Source organism: Lontra canadensis, unplaced genomic scaffold (assembly GCF_010015895.1).
Source record: "Lontra canadensis isolate GAN:19392208 unplaced genomic scaffold, GSC_riverotter_1.0 scaffold118, whole genome shotgun sequence".
Lineage (NCBI taxonomy): Eukaryota > Metazoa > Chordata > Mammalia > Carnivora > Mustelidae > Lontra > Lontra canadensis.
This window is the reverse complement of record NW_022631112.1, coordinates 2606467-2626918: the sequence shown is the minus strand read 5'-3', so window position 1 is coordinate 2626918 and position 20452 is coordinate 2606467. Positions and strand designations below refer to the sequence as shown.

The following is a 20452-nucleotide window of genomic DNA, read 5'->3' as shown; positions in this document are numbered from 1 at the left end:
GTATCTAATGAATTTCAAGCTGTGAAAAAATAATAAACAGCTCAAGAACAATTTGTTTAGCTATCTGTCAACACACTAAAATATAAAGTTTTAGTTCTGTGTACTACTTGGAGTTTTTGTACTATTATGTCAAAAAGATGAGTTAATATGATGTTAAATACAAATTTTAAAACAAAAACCAAACTCAACACGGGTCAGGAATGAACTTCAGAGGAGTGCCCTTTGGTAAGCGTTGGAAAGTCTCACCTCAAGGCCCACCCCAACTCCCCAGGCTGGCGGGACTGGGGAGTGGACAGCAACATGGGACAGTAGGTGGGAAGCCTGGGGCACCTACTTCTCCAAACACCCATACATGGGCTGAACTCCATCCCAAGGGACAGACGCCTAGGATGGAGCCTCTTTCTTTACAAGAGACATTCCATTAGGCTGACACGAATCACCTGCAAATGTGCTAAAGCCGGCCCAAGCTCACCAGCGTCCCCGAGGATGTGAGATGGGGAAGTCGAGAGACAAGATCTGTACAGCAGAAATTCCCAACAGAGAAATTATTTGAAGGAGTTCACTCCATTAAAGGTGGTGGTAAAAACTGTGTTTTGATGTGAAGTTAAAAAATAATCAGTAAGTTAAATATTTTCTTCTGTAAAATCGAATAGTGTGAGAGATGCTGAGCGCAGAAGGAGTGTGCACTGTGGAGAGGGGAGAGAAGCAGTCATATGACTGACTGATCGGGTCTGAAACCTTAGTAGGTATTTTCCATCATGGCTTCAACCATCGTATAGTTTGAAACTGTCTATATCCTTTAAGATAAACATTTTAACTTACATGCACAATGAATTTCGGTCTCAAAGGAAAATACATAAGAAACACTGAAGCTGAAAACAAATCAATGACAAGTTAAAAATGGAGAGGGGGAGAAAAAACACTCATTAAGTCCTTGACTAACAGTTTGGCAGTCAAGTGCCAGGCACTGTTCTAGCACTGTGTCAACTCATTTAACTCTCCTAACAACCTTAGGAGGTAAGTGATGTTAATATTCAAGTAGAGATAAGGAAACTGAAGCACAGAAAGGTTAAAACGACTTGTTCAAAATCGTAAGACCAGTAGGTATCCAAGCCAAAATTCAAATGTAATCTGACATTACAGGTAGCATTTAACACGCCAAGTACCAAATCCATAAACTGCATTCACAGGACCAAAATTATCATACAGCAGTTCAAGATCATGCTCCTACTTTAAAAAACAAGCTTAACAGAGAGGAAGATATAGACCGGATTACAATTCAGTTAGCTTTTAATTCAGAGGGAACACAGACTCATCTACCACTTTAATATGTCATTTATCCATTTCAACATGAAAAAATTAGAACTGAGACTCTCATTTAGTAGAATTTGCTTTGAACTTTGAGGTTATTTTCTCAATTAAAAATGCTATTGTCTACAGAGAAGAATCAATTGAAGGTCTCACAATGTCCAATTTCAATCATAAACTTTCAAACAATGAAATGCAACTTTGAAGTTGACTCAGGCAATTTAATGAAAAATAAAGGGTGAAAGGGACCTAATAATAAAATCATACTGAAAAAATACATTAAAAAAAAAGAAAAAAATAGATTCTTTAGAAAAACACCAGTGACACAGTATTAGAGTGAGATGCAGCTAAGAAACTGAAGAACATGAATAGTACCAAAAATATTCTTTGTTACTTTTTAATTTTAGGATGATCAACAAAAAGAAGCATTTCTTTTCCTTTTTAAGTAAACTCTCCCGACATGGGGCTTGAACTCATGACCCAGAGATCAAGAGTTGCATGCTCCACCAACTCAGCCAGCCTGGCGTCCCTAAAAGAAGGACTTTTTAAAATTTTGCTTTAATATTCGTGGATTTTAGTTTTCAGAAAGAATTCTGTTCTTGAAAATGATTTTGAAAAATAATGGTCTATCAATGTTATAAAAATCAATGAATGTTTTGACAGTCAATACATTAAAATGTCAAAAAATTATGTACATTTAAATAATCTTAAGATCATACAACCTTTTCATCCCCAAAAGTATCCTGGCTTGTAATAAATTATATAATAACCTTAAAATGTTAGAAGCCAAACAGGACAATCTTTAATAAATTCTTCAAATAGGAGTTCCTGGGTGGCTCAGTCAGTTATGCACCTGACTCTTGATTTTAGCTCAGGTCATGATCTCAGGGTTGTGAGATGGAGCCCCATATTAGGCTCCACACTAGGCATGGAGCCTGCTGAAGATTCTCTCCCTCTCCATCTGCCCTCCCCCACCCACCCTCTAAAACAAACAAACAAACAAAAAACCAAATATGTCATCCTAATATTCTACTTTATTAACATCACTTAAAATGCCTGCTGAATTAATTTAAGACTAAGCTTATGAACTGATACATGTGTAAAAATTTAAGGTTTTCTGTACAATTTACTAGTAATTAAGTAAGAATTTAACAACTTTCTCATTAGCTGAACTAAACTGGAAATAAATCCTAAAATTATCTACACTGACAGCAATTATTCTTTATTAACATTATTAAAAGCTTCTAAGCTTTTTTCTGAATCTAACTGAAACATAATAAATATTATTTCATATAAAATGAAAATCGGATGCAAAACTTACGAATGAGAACAAAGATATGAAACTGGGCAGGGGGAGGGGAAGAATACAAAATCCTTTCAAACACTAGGCAAACAAATCTCTATGAAGAACATGATAGTTAAAATTCCTAATGGTTTAAAAAATGTGTGCAAGCTAAAAACTAGAGCTTTCTATCATCACTTGCCTTTTAATTAATCTCCAACTCCTTGATTCTGAAAGTAAAGATCTCGTATAAGTATTCTAATTAAAATCAGTTTATATGTACTCATATGAGAACTGTTCCACAATGAAAGACAAAGGTGCAACCTGCATGGAGGTGGGAGGGCTGAGAGTAGAGAGGGGTGAAAGACTAAAAACCCCAGGGATATCACCTAGTATCACTTTGATTTTTTTTCTCCATAAAACTGTTACATTCTGACATGCATATACTCCCATTCCTATTATTCAAAACGCATGTGGAATAATAATAAAGCCATAAAGCCCTAAAATACACATACAATCTTTTCTTTGGCAAGGAAGTAGCCATTTGTGCAGCTAAAGCCCTTATTAATCATACCCTCCCCTCAGCCCCCTACCTTTTTAGAGCATTAGGGCCCAGATGAACAGGCACTACTGACCTCTGACACTGCTAGCAATTTGAAATGCATTACTAAGCAGCTAAGTGGGAAAAGCTATCAATTCTGGAAGCCTTTCATAGTCAAACAATCCAGAGCCAGGGCCAAGAACACAGCTTGCCAAAAGCATACACAATAAAATGTAGCTGGGTTTATTACATATGGTAATTCAAACAATCTTTCCCTTTTCTAAAACGCTGCATAAATTAGTTGAAGAAACTATTCTTGGTATGAATATTTATATTTTCCTCATTAATTTTAGCTTTTCATTCATATTTCCTCCAAGGAAGTATTTTCAACACTGTTAATAATGTAGATGACAAGTAAAGGAAGTTTGATAATTAGAATGTAAAAAGCAGCATATAAATGATGAAAAGAGGGAAAAGGATTTTCTAGTAAGAAACACAAGTGAAAAACCATTTCTAGATCTACATCTAATTAGATTATATAACATCTGGGTGAAATGTACAAAGGAAGGTGCTGTATCCATTCCCAAAACAGAGGAGAGCCGGTATCTCAGAATTAAAAACGTATCAACAATGGACTTCGAGCAGATGTGCAAACCAAACTACAGAGGCATGAATGGATATTTACTGTTCAGTTGCAAACAACCAATACAAATTATTAGATAAACATACAGATTGACATAGGGGCTAATGGTCACCAAGAGCTGAGTGAGTAATTACAATAATAATGAAAGTAGCAATATTTATTGATGCTTGGTGGGTGACAAGTCTTGTAATGAGTATATATGTATTATCTCAATCTCTACTACTGCTCCATGGTGCATATATTATTATTAGCTCTACTTTATTATGAAGAAAAAGGCACAGAGAGGTTAAAGAATTTGCCAATCACGGGGCACCCGGGTGCCTCAGTCAGTTGAGCGTCTGACTTTTGGTTTCAGCTCAGGTCATGATGTCAGGTTTGTGAGATCAAGCCCCAGGCTGGGTTCCACGCTCAGCATGGAATCTGTTTGAGATTCTCTGTCTCCCTCTGCTCCTCCCCCTGCTTGTGCTTTCTCTTTCTCTCCCTCAAATAAACAAAATTTTTAAAAATAAATTTAAAAAATACAATTAAAAATGATAAAAACATACTATGTAGATACAGATAATACAACACTACAGATACAGTGGTAAAAATAAAGGGAACTTCACACTTAAGAGATCTTCATCCCGTTGAAGACAATCAAAATAAAAACTTACCACTATTTTGGCCAAGATGCCATCATCACTTGCATCTAAGGTAACCACAGCCTTGTCAGTCTCTATTTCACATAAGGCATCTCCAGCACTCACAGCTTCACCTACAAAACAAGACTGGGTTTGTTTTGTTTTTTAAAATACGAATGTTAATTATGTGGGCTGGAGTGTGTGCTAAGAGCATAAAACATGAATAATGAATACCAAAATATCTGGTAGCTAGCTCTGGGCTGTAGAACTACAAGTAATTTTCACTGTGTATGTGAGTGGGTTTGCATGTGTGTATGGTTTGTTGTATTTTCCAAAAGCTCTATAATAGACATAAACTACATTTGTTATAATAAAAATAGCAATTACAAAAGATTATTAACAGATATTAAAAATGAAATCACATTTTAGAAACAATAGCAATGAATGCATAGACTCTTCAAACAAATCAATTCCAGACCTATTCCTTTCTTTTTAATATATTTTGACTATTATTCCACGAGGAGAAAAGTTTTACAATTAATACCACTTCTGGGTTAACACTGTAGCATAAATTCAGAAACCCTGTTGGCACTGCAGAGCATAAATAAATAAAGCATATTAAACAAAAAGAGACGTCAAAGACACAACTGAGGTCAAATAAGAAACATTTCTGTACAACAGAAACAATATGGAAACTCAAAAATGTTGAGCAAGACCTGACTTGCTGTTTCTGGATCTAGAAGCAGGTGAGGGTGGAGGGGCTAGGGAGGGGGAAAGGTTAGCAGGGAGAATGCAGTGGTTTCCTTTGGAATAAAGAAAACAAAAAGTGATTTGCTGCAGACATGGTTGCAGATGAGAATGTCCCCTTAAAGCTTGGGGTGGGTCAGTTTTTCTACTCATAGTAGAAGCCAATAAAGGGGGCAATCAAGACCTGTAGAGTAGGATTATGGCTTTAATCAGAACTGTAGGTCTAGGAAGGTAGGGAATAAAACACTACCTCAATACCAGGATCTGAGCCAAGCCACTCTCTGGCTCCATTACTGCAACTACTGATATCTCCAGTATCAACAGCAAAATTCCTAGACTGGGGGTGGGGAAAGGAAGAGTGGGGGGCAGGTGGAAAGACACTGAAACACAAACAAAGAGTCTTTTTAAAGAAAAAGGAAGGAAGGAAGGAAGGAAAGATAGTTCCAAAACATTTTAAGAAATTTAATGCTAAGAAAGAAAACCACAAAACCAATAATGGAAACAGAAATTTATTTCAGATGTAATTCATTCAGTGCAACCTGCCAGAGATTTTTAAGTAAGTATTCTGAGGATGTTCAGAAATACAAATGAAGGTAAAAGATCCATCACGAGAACAAGAGATAAAAAACAATGTATAGAAACGAAACAAAATGACATCACATATGAAGGAAAAACCTAATTAGAAATCTTGGAAATGAAAAATACAGTCATTGACATAAAGAGAAAAAATCAATGGGATGTATTCTAGACTGGACATAGTAAAGTGAATTAGTAAATTGAAGGCAGCATTAAGGAACTACCTGGAATTTACTACATGCAGAGAAGAAGATTAAAAATAGAAGAAAGCAGTAAGAGACACAGATTGAGGCTGCAATGTTTGTCTAATGGATTTTCCAAGAGAAGACTGGAGGGAATAATGGAAAAGCAATACACGAGAAGATAATTGCTGAGAATTTTCTACAATGGAAAATACATATCCTCAACATGAAAGAGCTCTGAATGAGTTTAGAGCATTGTAAACTACACTGTATTGACTAGGAAGGTGCACTGGGAGCCTTGTAGCTTGCTGGCAATATTATGAATCTTGACTAGGTGGTGGTAACCTGGTTATACATGCATGTAAAAATTAATTGAGTTCATATTTCCTAAAATTTATACCTCATTAAAAAAATTAAGCAGAAAAAAGTATTAGACTGTATGAATCCACAGTACATACACTGCAGTGAAATGCCATACAATAATTCTATACAATAAAAACAACCTTAAAATCTATCAGAGGAAAATTAAGCCAGATTACGTCAATGGAAATGACAGAGAGCATACTTCTCAGAAGCTGTAATAAAGATCAGAAGACAATGGAGTAATATCTTCAAAAAGCTGAGGAAAACTAACTTTCTAGAATGTTATACGCAACCAAACCATCATTCAAGAATAAAGGAAAAGTGGGGCGCCTCGGTGGCTCAGCCAGTTATGTGTCTCACTCTAGATTTCGGCAGGTCATAATCTCAGGGTTGTGGGCTGTGCTATTGAGCCCTGTGTCAGGCTCTGCTCTGAGTGTGGAGCCTGCTTAATATTCTCTGTCTCTCTCTCTCTCTCTCTCCTCCTCTGCCCTTACCCCATTCTCTCTTTCATTAAAAAAAAAAAAGAGAGAGAGACTAAAGGAAAAGGGTTCTTTAGACATAAAAGGCTAAGAAATACCACCTATTGATGAGCTATTAAAAAATGCAGTTCATCAAGAAGAAAAATGGACACAGGAGGGGACCAATGGACTACATGAAACAAGTTACTACAGAAATTGATAGAATGGTAACTATGAATCATTTAAAAGCTAATTTCCGAGGGTTTAAAAAATGTAAAACTCAAACTCTTACAAACAGTGAGCTGGATAAGAAAATATTTAGTTGATGGTTAAAGCATGCAAAGAACTTTTGATATAAATAGGCAGGAAAAATGCTAAATAACTCTAGATTTTATTACCAAGACTTAAATATGCATCCAAAATACTTAATGATGTACACCCTCAAGTAGAAATATAATCTACAGCATTCCGCAAAGCAGAGGAAAAATGAAATAAAAACTATCACCCAACTGAAGACAGACACGTGGAAAAGAAAAAAAATTAAAAATACACCGAAATTGTAGAAATAAGTCCAAATGTATCAGTAATTGTAATAAATAGATTAAAACAGCCTACTAAAAGCAGCAGCAATTACCAAAATGAATACAAAAAAATAAAATCTGGATAAACGTGGCTTACAGAGACAGACCTAAAACAAAACCAGAATAAAAATATAGGTACAGAAAAACATGTAATAGGCAAGTACACTCCTTCCCACACATACCAAAAAACAGCTAATACAGCAGTATTCATAGGCAAACTCAATAAAAGAACATGAAGAAAAATCGAAAACATTACAATAAATATGCTCTGGAAGGAAGTTCACTGTACAGAAACTACACTGTATACCAAGATGGTCACATAGATGGTTCTATTATCTTCGGTTAAAAGAGTTTGGAACTGCCTATATAAACTATTTTAATGGAATCAACATTATCTGTTAGATGATATTTATGAAACACCTAAAAGGAGATTATTGGCCTAACCCCCAAAGAGATTTTTCTACTCAAAAAATATTTATTAAAAATGCTTTAGGGTGGGCGCCTGGGTGGCTCAGTGGGTTAAGCCTCTGCCTTCGGCTCAAGTCATGATCCCACGGTCCTAGGTTGAGCACCGCATCGGGCTCTCTGCTCAGCAGGGAGCCTGCTTCCTCCTCTCTGCCTGCCTCTGCCTACTTGTGATCTCGTCTGTCAAATAATAAATAAATAAAATTTTAAAAAAATTCTGTAGGGCACTGAGGATACAGCAGTGGTGGGGGGAGGTTAAGATTCTAACCTCAAGCTTGCTTACTATCTAGTGACAATTAACTGGAGATTATGGTGGGATTAGGTCAAGTTAGGATGCTATAGGAACATCCAGGAGGGATATCTAATTTAGTTTTTGCAAGGTGAAAAGCTTCCTAAAAAAAGAATATTTATTTACTTACAGAATTATGTGTATTATATACATACTATTTATACATATAGATAATCTGAGCCTGAAAAGATGAGAAGACAATCAAGTAAAGCAGTGATCCAAGCAGAAGGCACAACATACCCAAAGCCCAGGAAGCAAAAGAGAACAGGAAACTTTGGAGGAGCTGGCTAATAGTACCTGAGAGAAGCAATGAGAGGTTAGGCTGGTGAGGTAAGCACAAATCAGACCCAAACGGAACCCTGTATGTCACACAGAGAAAGCAGATTATATCATCTTATACACTTCACAGATGTTTTCATAGTTAAAATAGATTGTATTTCAAAAAGAAAAAAAAAATCATACCCTTATGATTCTGCAGTAACCATGGAAAAAACAATTGAACTAGGCAACGTAGCAATTAAATACATCTTCTAGACACCTAGAAATTCTCCCCATAAGAAAACAGTAGAATGTTTTATCAATTATGCTCACCTACTGCAAATTCCAAACACCCTTTAAGAACCACAGATAAACACACACACACACACACACACACACAGAAACAAACCATTGATCAGCCATCAATCAATCTAGATGACTTTGTTCCTATTCCAAAACTCCCACAACAGTTGTAATTAATTTGAAATGAATCACAAATTGCATTCTAAAATGTCATGTTGCTACTGTTACTTTCTGTTTTCAATTGAGTTTTTCTCTGTTTACCTTGCTATGAGCTTCCTCACAATATGAATAGGATACATCTTAAGTGTTTTACATTCTACCTCATTACCCTGGACTCTAGTTAGGGTTTCATACATAATGAGCTTGCGATTAAAACACCTGAAGAAAAAAAAAACTGCAGTAATTTCACAAATCCTCATGTCATCATAAAGTATACACCAAACTATCATTTATATTTCATTTGGTTCTAACATTTGATTTGCGGCATGCTCCTAACAGTTAATAGCTCAGGTAGCCTATTTCCTTTTTATGGTGTTTTAACTGTATATACACCTAATTCATGTTAACATACATGTAGCTGCTATATGAGAATGGCAAGAGAGAGAAAATGGAAAGAAACATAGAGAAGGATCAATCCTTTACACAGTGAACTTTCCCCAGAAACCACAGCAAAGTCTGAAATGTCGCGTTACTATATAAGGGCACATTATCCCTAATTTTATGAAACTAAGGTACTAGCTATCAATAAGCGAACATAACGTAAATACCAAAAGAAAATTTTGAGACTAATAAAAAGCCATGATGATTCTAAATATCCTCAGTTTTGGCCTCGATTAACAAGTTAGTGCTATAATTGAGAAAAGCTGCGGAGCAGAGTAGTTACACGGAACTTTTCCAACTCAGACACAGGTCTGATTCCGCGCTCTGACACGTACAAGTAATCTTGACCAAATTACTTAAGGTCTCTCTCAGGAAGGTTTTGAAAGCCTCACTGTTAAAAAAAAGATCATGGAACTGGAAATGTTAGGTTAACTCTTCATATACATCTTCAAACACTCCACAACATCTTTAGATAAAAACATTTGGTATGTTATTGAGAACCATTAAGAACCAGGACTCATTCTCACTCCCTATCCCATACTGTCCTTTCAAACAGATCATCCAACGCCCATTAGTATATAAGGCATCATACTAAGCACTGGTTATCAACATGAGAAGACATGGTTCTGTCCACAAAGAGTTTGTAGTCCAAAGGAGAAGGCCGAGAAGCCGACAGAACATCATGGATGGTGCGAGGTGATAGACGGCTCCTCAGCTGCCATGTTGCAGGAGATGGCAGCTTTGCAGTGTCCCCGCCCCATCTCCTCGTGGCGCATGTCAGCAGCCGAGGTGGAGCGGGCCCGGAGCGAGAGTGCGGGCCCCAGGAGGGGCCAGAGCAGAGGCCCGCCCGGGGGCCGCTCCCCAGCACCGAAGCCAGCATCATCGTTGGATCCTCTGTCCAGATGGGCAGCTGCCGGAGCTGAGGCCTGGAGTTCCAGAGGTTTCCCTTTCTCTTTTTAAATTCTGGGTATGAAGTATAGTCTTGATCAAACACAACGGTCATGCTTAAGAAGTAAATAACAGCCTGTGACTTTAACAAAATAATTTTGTCCTGCCAAAAATTAAGAATAAAAGTCTTTCTTCAAAAGGTGTAAAGGTGTATATGGTTGTGGTAATGGGGGAGAAGCTAGCTTTTATCTTAAGACCAAGTAAATCACATCTCCGTAAGAAAAAAACCTCTTCTCAGTACTAAGCTGAAGCATAATGACAGCTATGATTTGAGAAAAATAATTCAATGGTTTACACAACAAATACTAGTTGAGTATGTAAATGACATTGTACAAGACAGTATGGTAAAAAAAATAATAAAATCGGACAAACCAGCTTCAAGAAGTTCTTAATGTGACCAAAGAGTACAAACAAGCAGGCCATGGCCATCCCACCCAATCAGGGCTTACAGCAATGTGGGAAGACAAAGGAGGGGCCTCTAGTCAGTGTTTGTCAACCCTGTTCACCTCATCACACACACACAAAATATTATTTGCATGACCAAAGACCCCAGACAACTATGCTCCTAGGCTATCTGAGGCCCTGCCCTGAGAGCTAAAGGCAGGAATAGCAGTTACCAGAAGGAAATGGCTGGGCCAAGTCAACCTCCCTTACATCCTCCTGACCCTTTACATGTTATTATGTTGCCTTTCAAGTGCTCAACACACAGGTAGCCAGGGGTCACCCACTATATGGGACGGGGCAGACACAGAACATTTCCATCGCCATACAAAGTTCTATTAAAGCGGCAATCAGTAACTGCATCCACCAATTCTAAAATCCTGACATGATAGCAACATTAACAATAAATGTAGAAGAGCACAGAAGGAGTGCTGTTCAACACTGAAAGGAAGACATTGCTGACAAGTGCTATGGCATGGATGAACCCCAACATCATGCTAAACGGAAGAAGCCAGTCACAAAAGACAACACCTTATAGGAGTCTATTACATGAAATGCCCAGGAAAGGCAAAACTGTAGAGCCAGAAAGCAGATCACACTACGGATGGGAGAAAGAAGTGACTGCAGTCAGGCACCCGAGGTCTTGCAGGTGACAGAAATGTTCTGAGAAACTGGACGGTGATGTCGCACAACTCTTTCTACCTAACTAAAAACCATGGAATTGTGCACTTAAAATGAGCAAAATCTATGGTATGTAAACTATACCTCAATAAAGCTGCTAAAATGTAACAGACTGAAAAAAATGGTGAAGCTATTTATGAAACACATGTTTCAACAGTTTTCCATTCTAGTACCACAAACATGGATACAAATCCCCAGAAATAACAGACATGGGAGCTCTTCTTCAGTAGAATTCAGAGACCCATGTGACTCCCCAATGGTACCTTGTGATTACACTTTCAAATGGGAAGAACTCCTTCAACGCAGTTTTACTTCAGAATTATACACTCCACATAATGAGATGTTGTCTAAAGACTTATACCAAAGCTATTTGAGAGTCGCAGTTTCCAGTCACATGACAAGAGCAATGTCCACATAACATGACAGTCTCTGAGGGCAGCAGCAGCAGCCAACATCACTGAGGAAGCCCGCGCTATGTTCCAGACACCGTGACTAAGGAAGAATTTTGTGGGACTACCTCCACCAACTTTTCTTCCAGTATTTCATGGTATGCCCTGAAATACCCAAGAGAGAAAACAGTGCTTTTCATACCCTCAAATATTCTCTCACAAAAGGGCGGACACACGAATATTTTCTTCCTTTTGTTATTTTAACAGATTTGATTTCAATTGATGAAAAAATAAGCTATATCCATGCTCATTAAACTGAAAATATCTGAAGCACATTTTTCCCTCCAAATAACAAACTTATAAAAAAAGATGTGGAATTAGAGTTCCGTTTACCTTTCAAGAGATTCTGACATTGTACATGTTACCTATCACTTTTGAAGTATCTTCTCCACCAATTTTAAAATGCATATTCTTTACTTAATCCCAGACTAAAATTGTTATAACATTCATTAGAAAACTGCTTTGTTAACATTCACTAGATCAACAAAAATGGGAAAAATTTATATATTACTGTATATTTCCAAGACTGACAAAACAAAGTGAAATTGAGTTATCATAGAATTCTAAAGCTAGGAATATTACCTTAGATTTTAACTAGTTCGACTCCTGGATATTTCATGGCAAAGTGGGAACCCCAAAAGACAAACTGTGATTCCCAAGCCCAAGTTCCTTTCATTGAACCTTTATCACCTTAGCTGAAAACACACACCCTCCCAACACCCCTCAAAGCATCAGTAATAGTAGTTGTGAATTAAAGGATCTCAAAGTTTCAAGAAATCATTAAAAGTTTCTAAGGCTGAACTGCTATCCATTAAAGGTTATCAGATCATTAGCCTTAAAAATAAACTAGATTTATAATTAGGTAAACACTATTCTTTTTTTTGGAAAAAAAAATTCAATCCTCTTAACATTTGAAGGTCTAAACTCATTTTTTCAAATAACAGTGACCATGCATTAAAAAGATCTCAAGATCAAATTTTTTTAAAACACAGCTAATAAGACAAAATGGTATACATAAAGTTTGATTCAAGAACTGAAATGTTTTTAATACAGAATGACTGAACCAAGTTATCATAAATGTATCAAGCCCCACACATACTCAAACGTATAGTCACATGTGTACTGTACATAAATGTTAATGAAAAGTAAGATGGTGAATTACTAAAGACTAAAGATTAAGATAACCCTCAATTATTTATAGTATATTAGTATGCTTAAAAGATCATTAAAGAAAGAAGACGGTGAATTACTAAAGACTAAAGATTAAGATTACTCTCAATTATTTATAGTATATTAGTAAAGGAACATTTCTCTTCAGTTGGCAGAACACAATTTGAAGAGCAACCTTCAGGGAAACATGTTCCAGGGGCTTATAGCATATCCTGGCTTGTCCTATGTGAAAATAGCACATTGTCATCAAAAGGAAAAAAGAACAGAATGATGAGACCATGTGTCTCCTGGCTCTTCATCATACTCTCTGTATTCTAATGGATGTGAATAAGTTATCAGGTTGCCAGTGAGCTGGAAGCCTGAAAGATAAATGTGGTCCAAAGAATCCTTCTTATCTACTTGCCTCAAAATGTGAAAAAATTTAATCTTTTTATAATAACTCTAAAAGGCTGTTCTGTGTCTGAATCATTATGTAATGACAGCAACACTCTGTCATACTGAATGTGGAAACAGCCAAAGCTCTGTAATTCATCAGGAAAAAGACACCTAAAAATAGATTCCAATTGATTACATTATTTATAAAGGTGAAACTTCCTTAGATACTGGTAATTATTTTAAAAGATAGCAGCCATGCAGAGCCAATTGCTCAGAGTACTTCCTAATGAAGTGCTGGCTCTTTCATTTATGTGATCTATGTCCTCCTCAAATTCTAGAAAATTCTCTGCCACTTTTGCCTTGAATATTACCTTTTCCTCATTCAATTTTTTCTCCTCCTAGAATTACTGCTATTGGATTACTGGGTGATTTTCATTTTATTCCTCATGTCTCAACTTCTAGTTCATATTTTCTACTGCTTTATCTCTCTGGGTTGCATGCAAACTTATTTTCTCAGGTTGAACTTCTGAACTTCTTTGCTCAGTTACACTTTAACCCAACCTTAAGTTTTTTGTTTTCTAATTTTAGAGACAGTATTTTTCATTCTTAGAAGTTCTGTTTGTCCTCTTCAAATCTGCTTGAACTTTTTGGAAAATGTCTCTTTTCAGATTTTTTTTTTCTTTTCAGATTTCCAATTCCTTCTCTTACATGTGTAGTCATTTCAAACAGTTTTATGTATCTAGTAATTCTAATTAACTGAAGTTCTTGTAGGTCTGGACCTGCTGCTTATTATGCCTCATGCCCTTTGCTCCTAAAAGACTGCTTCCATGCATATTATTAAATTAAAGACTGTGAACTCTTCATAAGTGGCACTTTATCTAGTAATCTTGTACGGCTTGGACTGGACACTGTGTCTTTCCAAAATAATGGCTTCTGCCAGGTAATCCAGAAAGATTATCAGCCCAGAACGACTTTACCTCCGCTTGTGGGTTCCCAGAAAATGCAAGAATTATAAATGTGGACCTCACAGCCTCATGAGGCAGGATACGAAAGCAAATTTTCAAGGGAGTAAGCATTCTTTATTCCATAGAGATCTCAAGTCAAATAAATGAATTCACCTGTTATCTATGATATGGCATTAAATTCCATCCATATAATACTGATGACGCTCAAATTTCTATCTCTAAGTCAGTCTTCACTCATGAACTGCAAATCCTACAACCAATCATCTATTCAATACCTTGGCTTCAATGTCTAATAAGCATCTCAAATTTACCATATCAAAGCCTAAACCTAACTTCTTGATTTCCCCTCCTCCTGCTCTCTCCTTCTTCCCTCAAAAACACCTGTGCCCAATCTCATTTATTCTTTCCACCTCCGGCCACCATAGGGCACATGGCTCCTATTCCTACTCACAACTGTGGGTGCTGCTAGCATTTGATGATTCCCCTTTCTTGTATTTAAGCACCATCTACCATTAAGAAATTTGCTTTATAATTTTCTACTTAGTAGTGAGCAGAAGCCTTACCCCATTGCTTAGATGGTTATAGTGACTGAAAGTCCTCAGGGTTGACCTTTCCAATGTGAGTGGGAAAAGGGGGCTATTAAATGACTTAGAGTTTGCTCTTGACACTAGATTGCCGTTAGGGCCTCTCCATTCCGTGTAATGCCACAAACAAGGCTCAAGAAAGCACACAGAAACCACTTCCTATAAAATAACCATGAGTGTGGCTATATCTTGGCTTTAGGATAAAGACCCTCACAGACTGATGACTAGTATTTAATATCCTTCCTATAATCTATATGACCTCACACACACTATGCCCTTAATGCAGCCTGAACTACTTACTATTGCCAAAACATATGTCATGATATCTCACTTCCAACACTTTGCCAAAATGTTAACATTACCCAGGATGGCCTTTCATACCTTTTTTTTTAAAAAAAAAAACAAAAACAAAACCCCTACAAGGGCCAGGTCAAACAGTACCTCATCTCCAAAGCTTAGATCCCTGTCACATTTCCTGCTTTTGGCTTATTCTTCCCCTGCCAATATATTTACTAATCAACCACTTACTGTGTTGCTGGGTGTGTTCCAATTACATGCTAGTCATAGAAGGAAAAGGAGACATATCAAGACATTCCCCACTGAGCAATAGAATTAAGTAGTGTTTCCAACCAGATGTGGTATCTAGCACAGCAAGAACCAGTCATAGCCATCTGCACAGCCTCACTGTACCACACCTCCTAACCTCCATATTGGTCTAATATCTAGTCCCAAATTCCTGCTGTGAGGTCCATTTTGTAATCTATCTTGGTGCATTACCTAGCACCCCAGTCTCCCTCAAAGAACTGAGGCCTCCTCCTAAACTCTCAAGCTTATTTGGCTACCGTTCAGACGTAAATACTTGTAGCCTTCTTCCCAATCCCCACATCTGTCATCATTGGCAAAAGTGAAACCATGAATGGCTCTATCTCCTGGAATCACAGGATAACTGTCAGACTGAATTCTCATCTACTGCCAAAACTCTCAATGTTATTTTATAAGTGCTAGACTGGACTACTCAATACCAGCATTTGCCTGGATAACATCTGTGTCCACCAAGTCACATACAAGTCCTTGCCAGGGCTAGTCTCTGGAATCAGAAAAGGCATCCCAAGTCATGTCATACTAAGCTTTCCTCTTTCAGTTTTTAACACTTGTTTCATCATTTTTCAAGCTGAAGCATAATAACGGCTGTGCGAACTCATATGGTCCATTTCTCTGCATATCTAACAACCTCTTTCCTTCACAAAAGTTAAACATGTTGCAGAATGAGTAAAGCAGAGGGAAACACAGCTACATCAAGTGCGGAAGGAAGCTGTCCCAGTCAATACCTGCACCGGGGAAGGTTACTCTATTGCCACACGTGGCAATGACCAGAGGCAGTGGATGGGGAGAAAGCATCAACCAGAAATACAAAGTCTCCTTCTCCAGATGCCTTCACATTAATCATTACTTTGTCCCTCTGTATGATGGAGGCATAGTAATACATTTCACAATCTAGTAGGGCTAGAATCCTCTACTGCTCTTGAGAGTTTTCTCTATTATTCTTATTTGTTCTTGCCAATGAAGTTTATAATCAACTTGCTTAGCTTCAGGAAACACACACACACACACACACACACACACACACACACAAACACACACAGATAGCATCGTCATAAAATCACAAATTAACTTAAGGGGATCAACAAATTTATGATGCTGACACTAAAAACTAAGTATAAAAACTAAAATTCAGAAAAACATGTCTCAAAATATTTAACCATTCTCTGCTTATGAAAAGATAATAGGTTGAACCCAGAAAACATTCCCTACATTATACATTACCATGGGAAAAGTTTATTTAAACAAACTTAAAATAACTAGCGGAGGATGTGATTTATTTAACATGTGTTGGATAATATAGCGGATTAGAAAAGAACCCAAAACAACGAAATAACAAGGGCATTAGTAGTGTACTTGCTCACCTTCCTTTTTCAGCCATTTCACAATGTTTCCTTCTTCCATTGTAGGAGACAGCGAAGGCATCAGTATCTTAATGGGATCAGCTGAAAATGAAAAAGGAAAGATTAGCCACAAAAAAATACTGCACCTCATGAGGCATCAATGAAAAGTTCAAATATGCTAAAATCAAACTCAATTTGAGAAAGAAAATACTCTAAAACCTAAAAGACTCCCAAGTGGTCAAACTAAGTGTCTAGTAAACAGTATGGAAACATAAAGCTGTCATTTTTTTAACAACATAAAACTCTTATTGGAATACTTCCAATTCCTTTTTCATAGTTCCCCAGTCATGTATATTTTCAAGCCAGATGCATGCAAGATTTAAAAAAAAAAAAAAAAAAGCTAATTTATGTTTCATCTCCTTCACATTCATCACCATAAAAAAATATTTACAAGTAAAATGACCAAAGGAAAAGACAAATAAGAAAGAAAGAAAAAAAAAATACTAGGGTTCTGACAACCTACAATAAAGTAATCAAATTAGACTTTTAAGAAATTGATTATAGGGGTGCTTGGGTGGCTCAGTAGGTTAAAGCCACTGCATTCAGCTCGGGTCATGATCTCAGGGTCCTGGGATGGAGCCCTGCATCAGACTCTCTGCTCATCAGGGAGCCTGCTTCCCTCTCTCCCTTTGCCTGCCTCTCTGTCTACTTGTGATCTGTCAAATAAATAAATAAAATCTTTAAAAAAAAAAAAAGAAACTGATTATATTTTTTATTTTCCTCTACAATTACACTATTCAAGAATCAAAGGTTCTTGCTGGTAAGCATGAAAAGAAAAGATTTGCTTTGTCAAAGAGGACCAGGAAAGAACCTGCATGGTTAAATTAATCTCAGACTGTGTTCCATACAACATTTCAATTAGGGATCCAAAAAGGTAGACTCAACCTAGGGTGACCCCTCAGGGAAACAAAGCTACTTTCTCCTTGGATATCAAAAAGGACACACTCTTCTGTATTTGTCCAGATGTGCTTCCCAATAGTCATCCAGCGTCAAGGACCATACCCGAGGAGTACCCAGCTGGTACATTAAATTCATAATCCTAGATGAATATATATATTCATATATATATTAATGGGTATATATGAATATATTGAATATATATTCATGTATATGAAAATTCAAATCCTATAAAGCAGTTAATAGCATATACCAACTCCTAGCAGTAGCCTTGGTAAGAAATTACATTCCCTGAAACCTTCCACAGAACCTATCCTCTCAGATCATTCACTCTCTGACCCCCAAAAGCAAAACACTATAAAAGCACATCTAATACATTTCAAATGTGAAAGAGTACAGGATAGGGTTTCTTTTTTTCCATTGACATTTTAGGGTTAAAAACAAGGGATCTGAACACTAATGTTAAAGGAGGTAAAATATTTCTTTCAGGAAAATGAACTAATTCACTGTGACTTCAAGCACAGAGTTCCTACAGCTTCATGGTAAAGGAGTTTCATATCGGAAGCATTTAGAGAGAAACTTCTATCTTCTCTCTCCACCAAGCACACACACCTGCCTCAGCCTCTTCCTCATTTTCTCAAGAAATGGTGCCTCAGTCAGTCAGTAAAGTGTCAGCCTTCAACTCAGATCATGATCCCTGGATCCTGGGAATCCCTGTTCAGCGGGGAGTCTGCTTCTCCCTCTGTCCCTAACCCCCAACCTGTGCATGCTCGCTCTCTCTAGCTTGCTCACTCTCTCTTGCTCTCTCAGGTAAGTAGATTAAATCTTAAAAAAACAAAAAACAAAAAACAAAAAACGGGGTACCTGGGTGACTCAATGGGTTAAAGCCTCTGCCTTTGGCTCAGATCATGATCCCAGGGTCCTGGGATCAAGCCCCCTGTTGGGCTCTCTGCTCAGCGGGGAGCCTGCTTTCTCCTCTCTCTCTGCCTGCCTCTCTGCCCACTTGTGAACTTTGTCTGTCAAATAAATAAATAAAATCTTCAAAAAAATAAATAATAAATAAAAAGAGAGAGAGAGAGAGAGAATTGCCTGCCATAAGGAACATGCATCTCCCCTTCAACTCTTTCACTTGCAAGGTGTAACTGGCCCTGCCTTTCAATGGCAGATAGCAGGCCTACCTCTCTTTGGGTCATCAGGCCCCACTGGGTGTGAGGAGCAATCCAGGTATCTGTGTTTGCTTTATACACAGGAACACTCCTCAAACAAAAGCCCAAAGTCTCAATATGGGGTTACACTGGGAAGCCCAACTTGCAAAAGGCCACAGATAGAAGTCACATCCTCTAATCCAATAAAACCACCACACTGAAACTGGTACTTTGATCTCCATCTGACTTTTCTGCCTCTCTCTCAATAGGTACCAAACTCAAAGAAGGACAGAAAAGCAGAATTTTTCACTCTTCTAATACCCCAACCATGGTGGGGCCCAAACTAAACTCTAAGTCAATGCACCCATTTCATCCACCAGACAACTACAAACCACTGCTTAAGGGATTTGAATTCCTCCTGCCTAACTCTCAAGGCTATACTCGACTACACTACACAGATAATTCTCATCATTAATTGATGATCCTTACAAACACAGATCATCAATTAATCACTGGTTATTCATAGTCTACTCACCCAGAAATCCAAACACAGCAAATCAGACATCTCAAATCCATGTGAACATATCTTCGGTCAAATTTCCCAACAAGCCCTTTCCCTACCTTGGGCTTAAAAAAATTCCTGTATCAAAAAACCATTTTTACTACTGACACTGAATATTTTAAATGTAGAAGAAAGCAGGTAATCATTAAGTGCATTATATCTTGAAAATAAGGGAGGAAAAACAGCCACAACTGACTATCCTAATTCCTGATAAATCCTTATTATATATTATTAATGTATTATTATTAACACATGTATTTATTATTAAAATGTGATTTATTGTTAAAACACATTTATCACAGAAGAGACTGGCAAACGCGGGTCATCAACTCCTGTGTACTACATTTCTCTAAAACTTTTACCACCACAGTTTCATTTAATTTCCCAGCTCTGTCTAGTTAAGATTCAAACCACGAATGTAATACAGCTTAAAAACATCTGCACATTTTTTTCTTTAGTAAAATAAGTCCTCGTGGACTAAAATAGACATATTAAGATACTGAATGGGTGGAAAAGAATGCAAACTACTACACCCGACCTTAGCGCAGTGCCGTCTATAGAACACACCAGAGCACCAGATTTTTAAGTGAATTAGAATTCAGGGACATGCACTTAGAGAAAACACAACACACACAAGGCAAACTTAACATTAGCAAATGTTAAGGCAAACAACATTAGTGGTACATCTCCAAATCCAAACTGTAACAAGCCTATGCTTAATTCCAAGTGCTCGAAGCTGATAAACTAACCCTATTTAAAAACAATAAAATGAGCTTTCTTATCCCTTATATTACATTGCACGTGCCTCTTTCATTTTCTCATGGCTTGATGTAGAAAACAAATAAAAACAGTTGCCTTCAAAATGTTTGGAGAGTCTAAGCCTCCAGTTTTAATTTTTTTAAGTTCACAGTGACAAATGGGGTTTTTAAAAAAAAAAGCAAATAAAAAATTTACCTTCTAATAGCACCATGGTAAGAGATCAGCCTCTTCTTGAAAAACACAGCTTCCAAAAAAGG

General features: G+C 37.2%; 1 protein-coding gene across 2 annotated transcripts in view; it reads right to left on the bottom strand.

Annotated features, from left to right (window-relative positions):
• PDHX (pyruvate dehydrogenase complex component X) overlaps positions 1-20452 on the bottom strand; it is a 67375-nt gene that overhangs the window by 33122 nt on the left and 13801 nt on the right. For both annotated transcript variants that reach the window (XM_032841046.1, XM_032841045.1), the window contains exons 2-3: positions 16794-16874; positions 4428-4528 (exon numbers count right to left, since the gene is read on the bottom strand). In XM_032841046.1, coding sequence (XP_032696937.1) covers positions 4428-4528; positions 16794-16854 — 162 coding nt within the window. In that variant the 5' untranslated portion in view covers positions 16855-16874. The remainder of the gene's footprint in view (positions 1-4427; positions 4529-16793; positions 16875-20452) is intronic.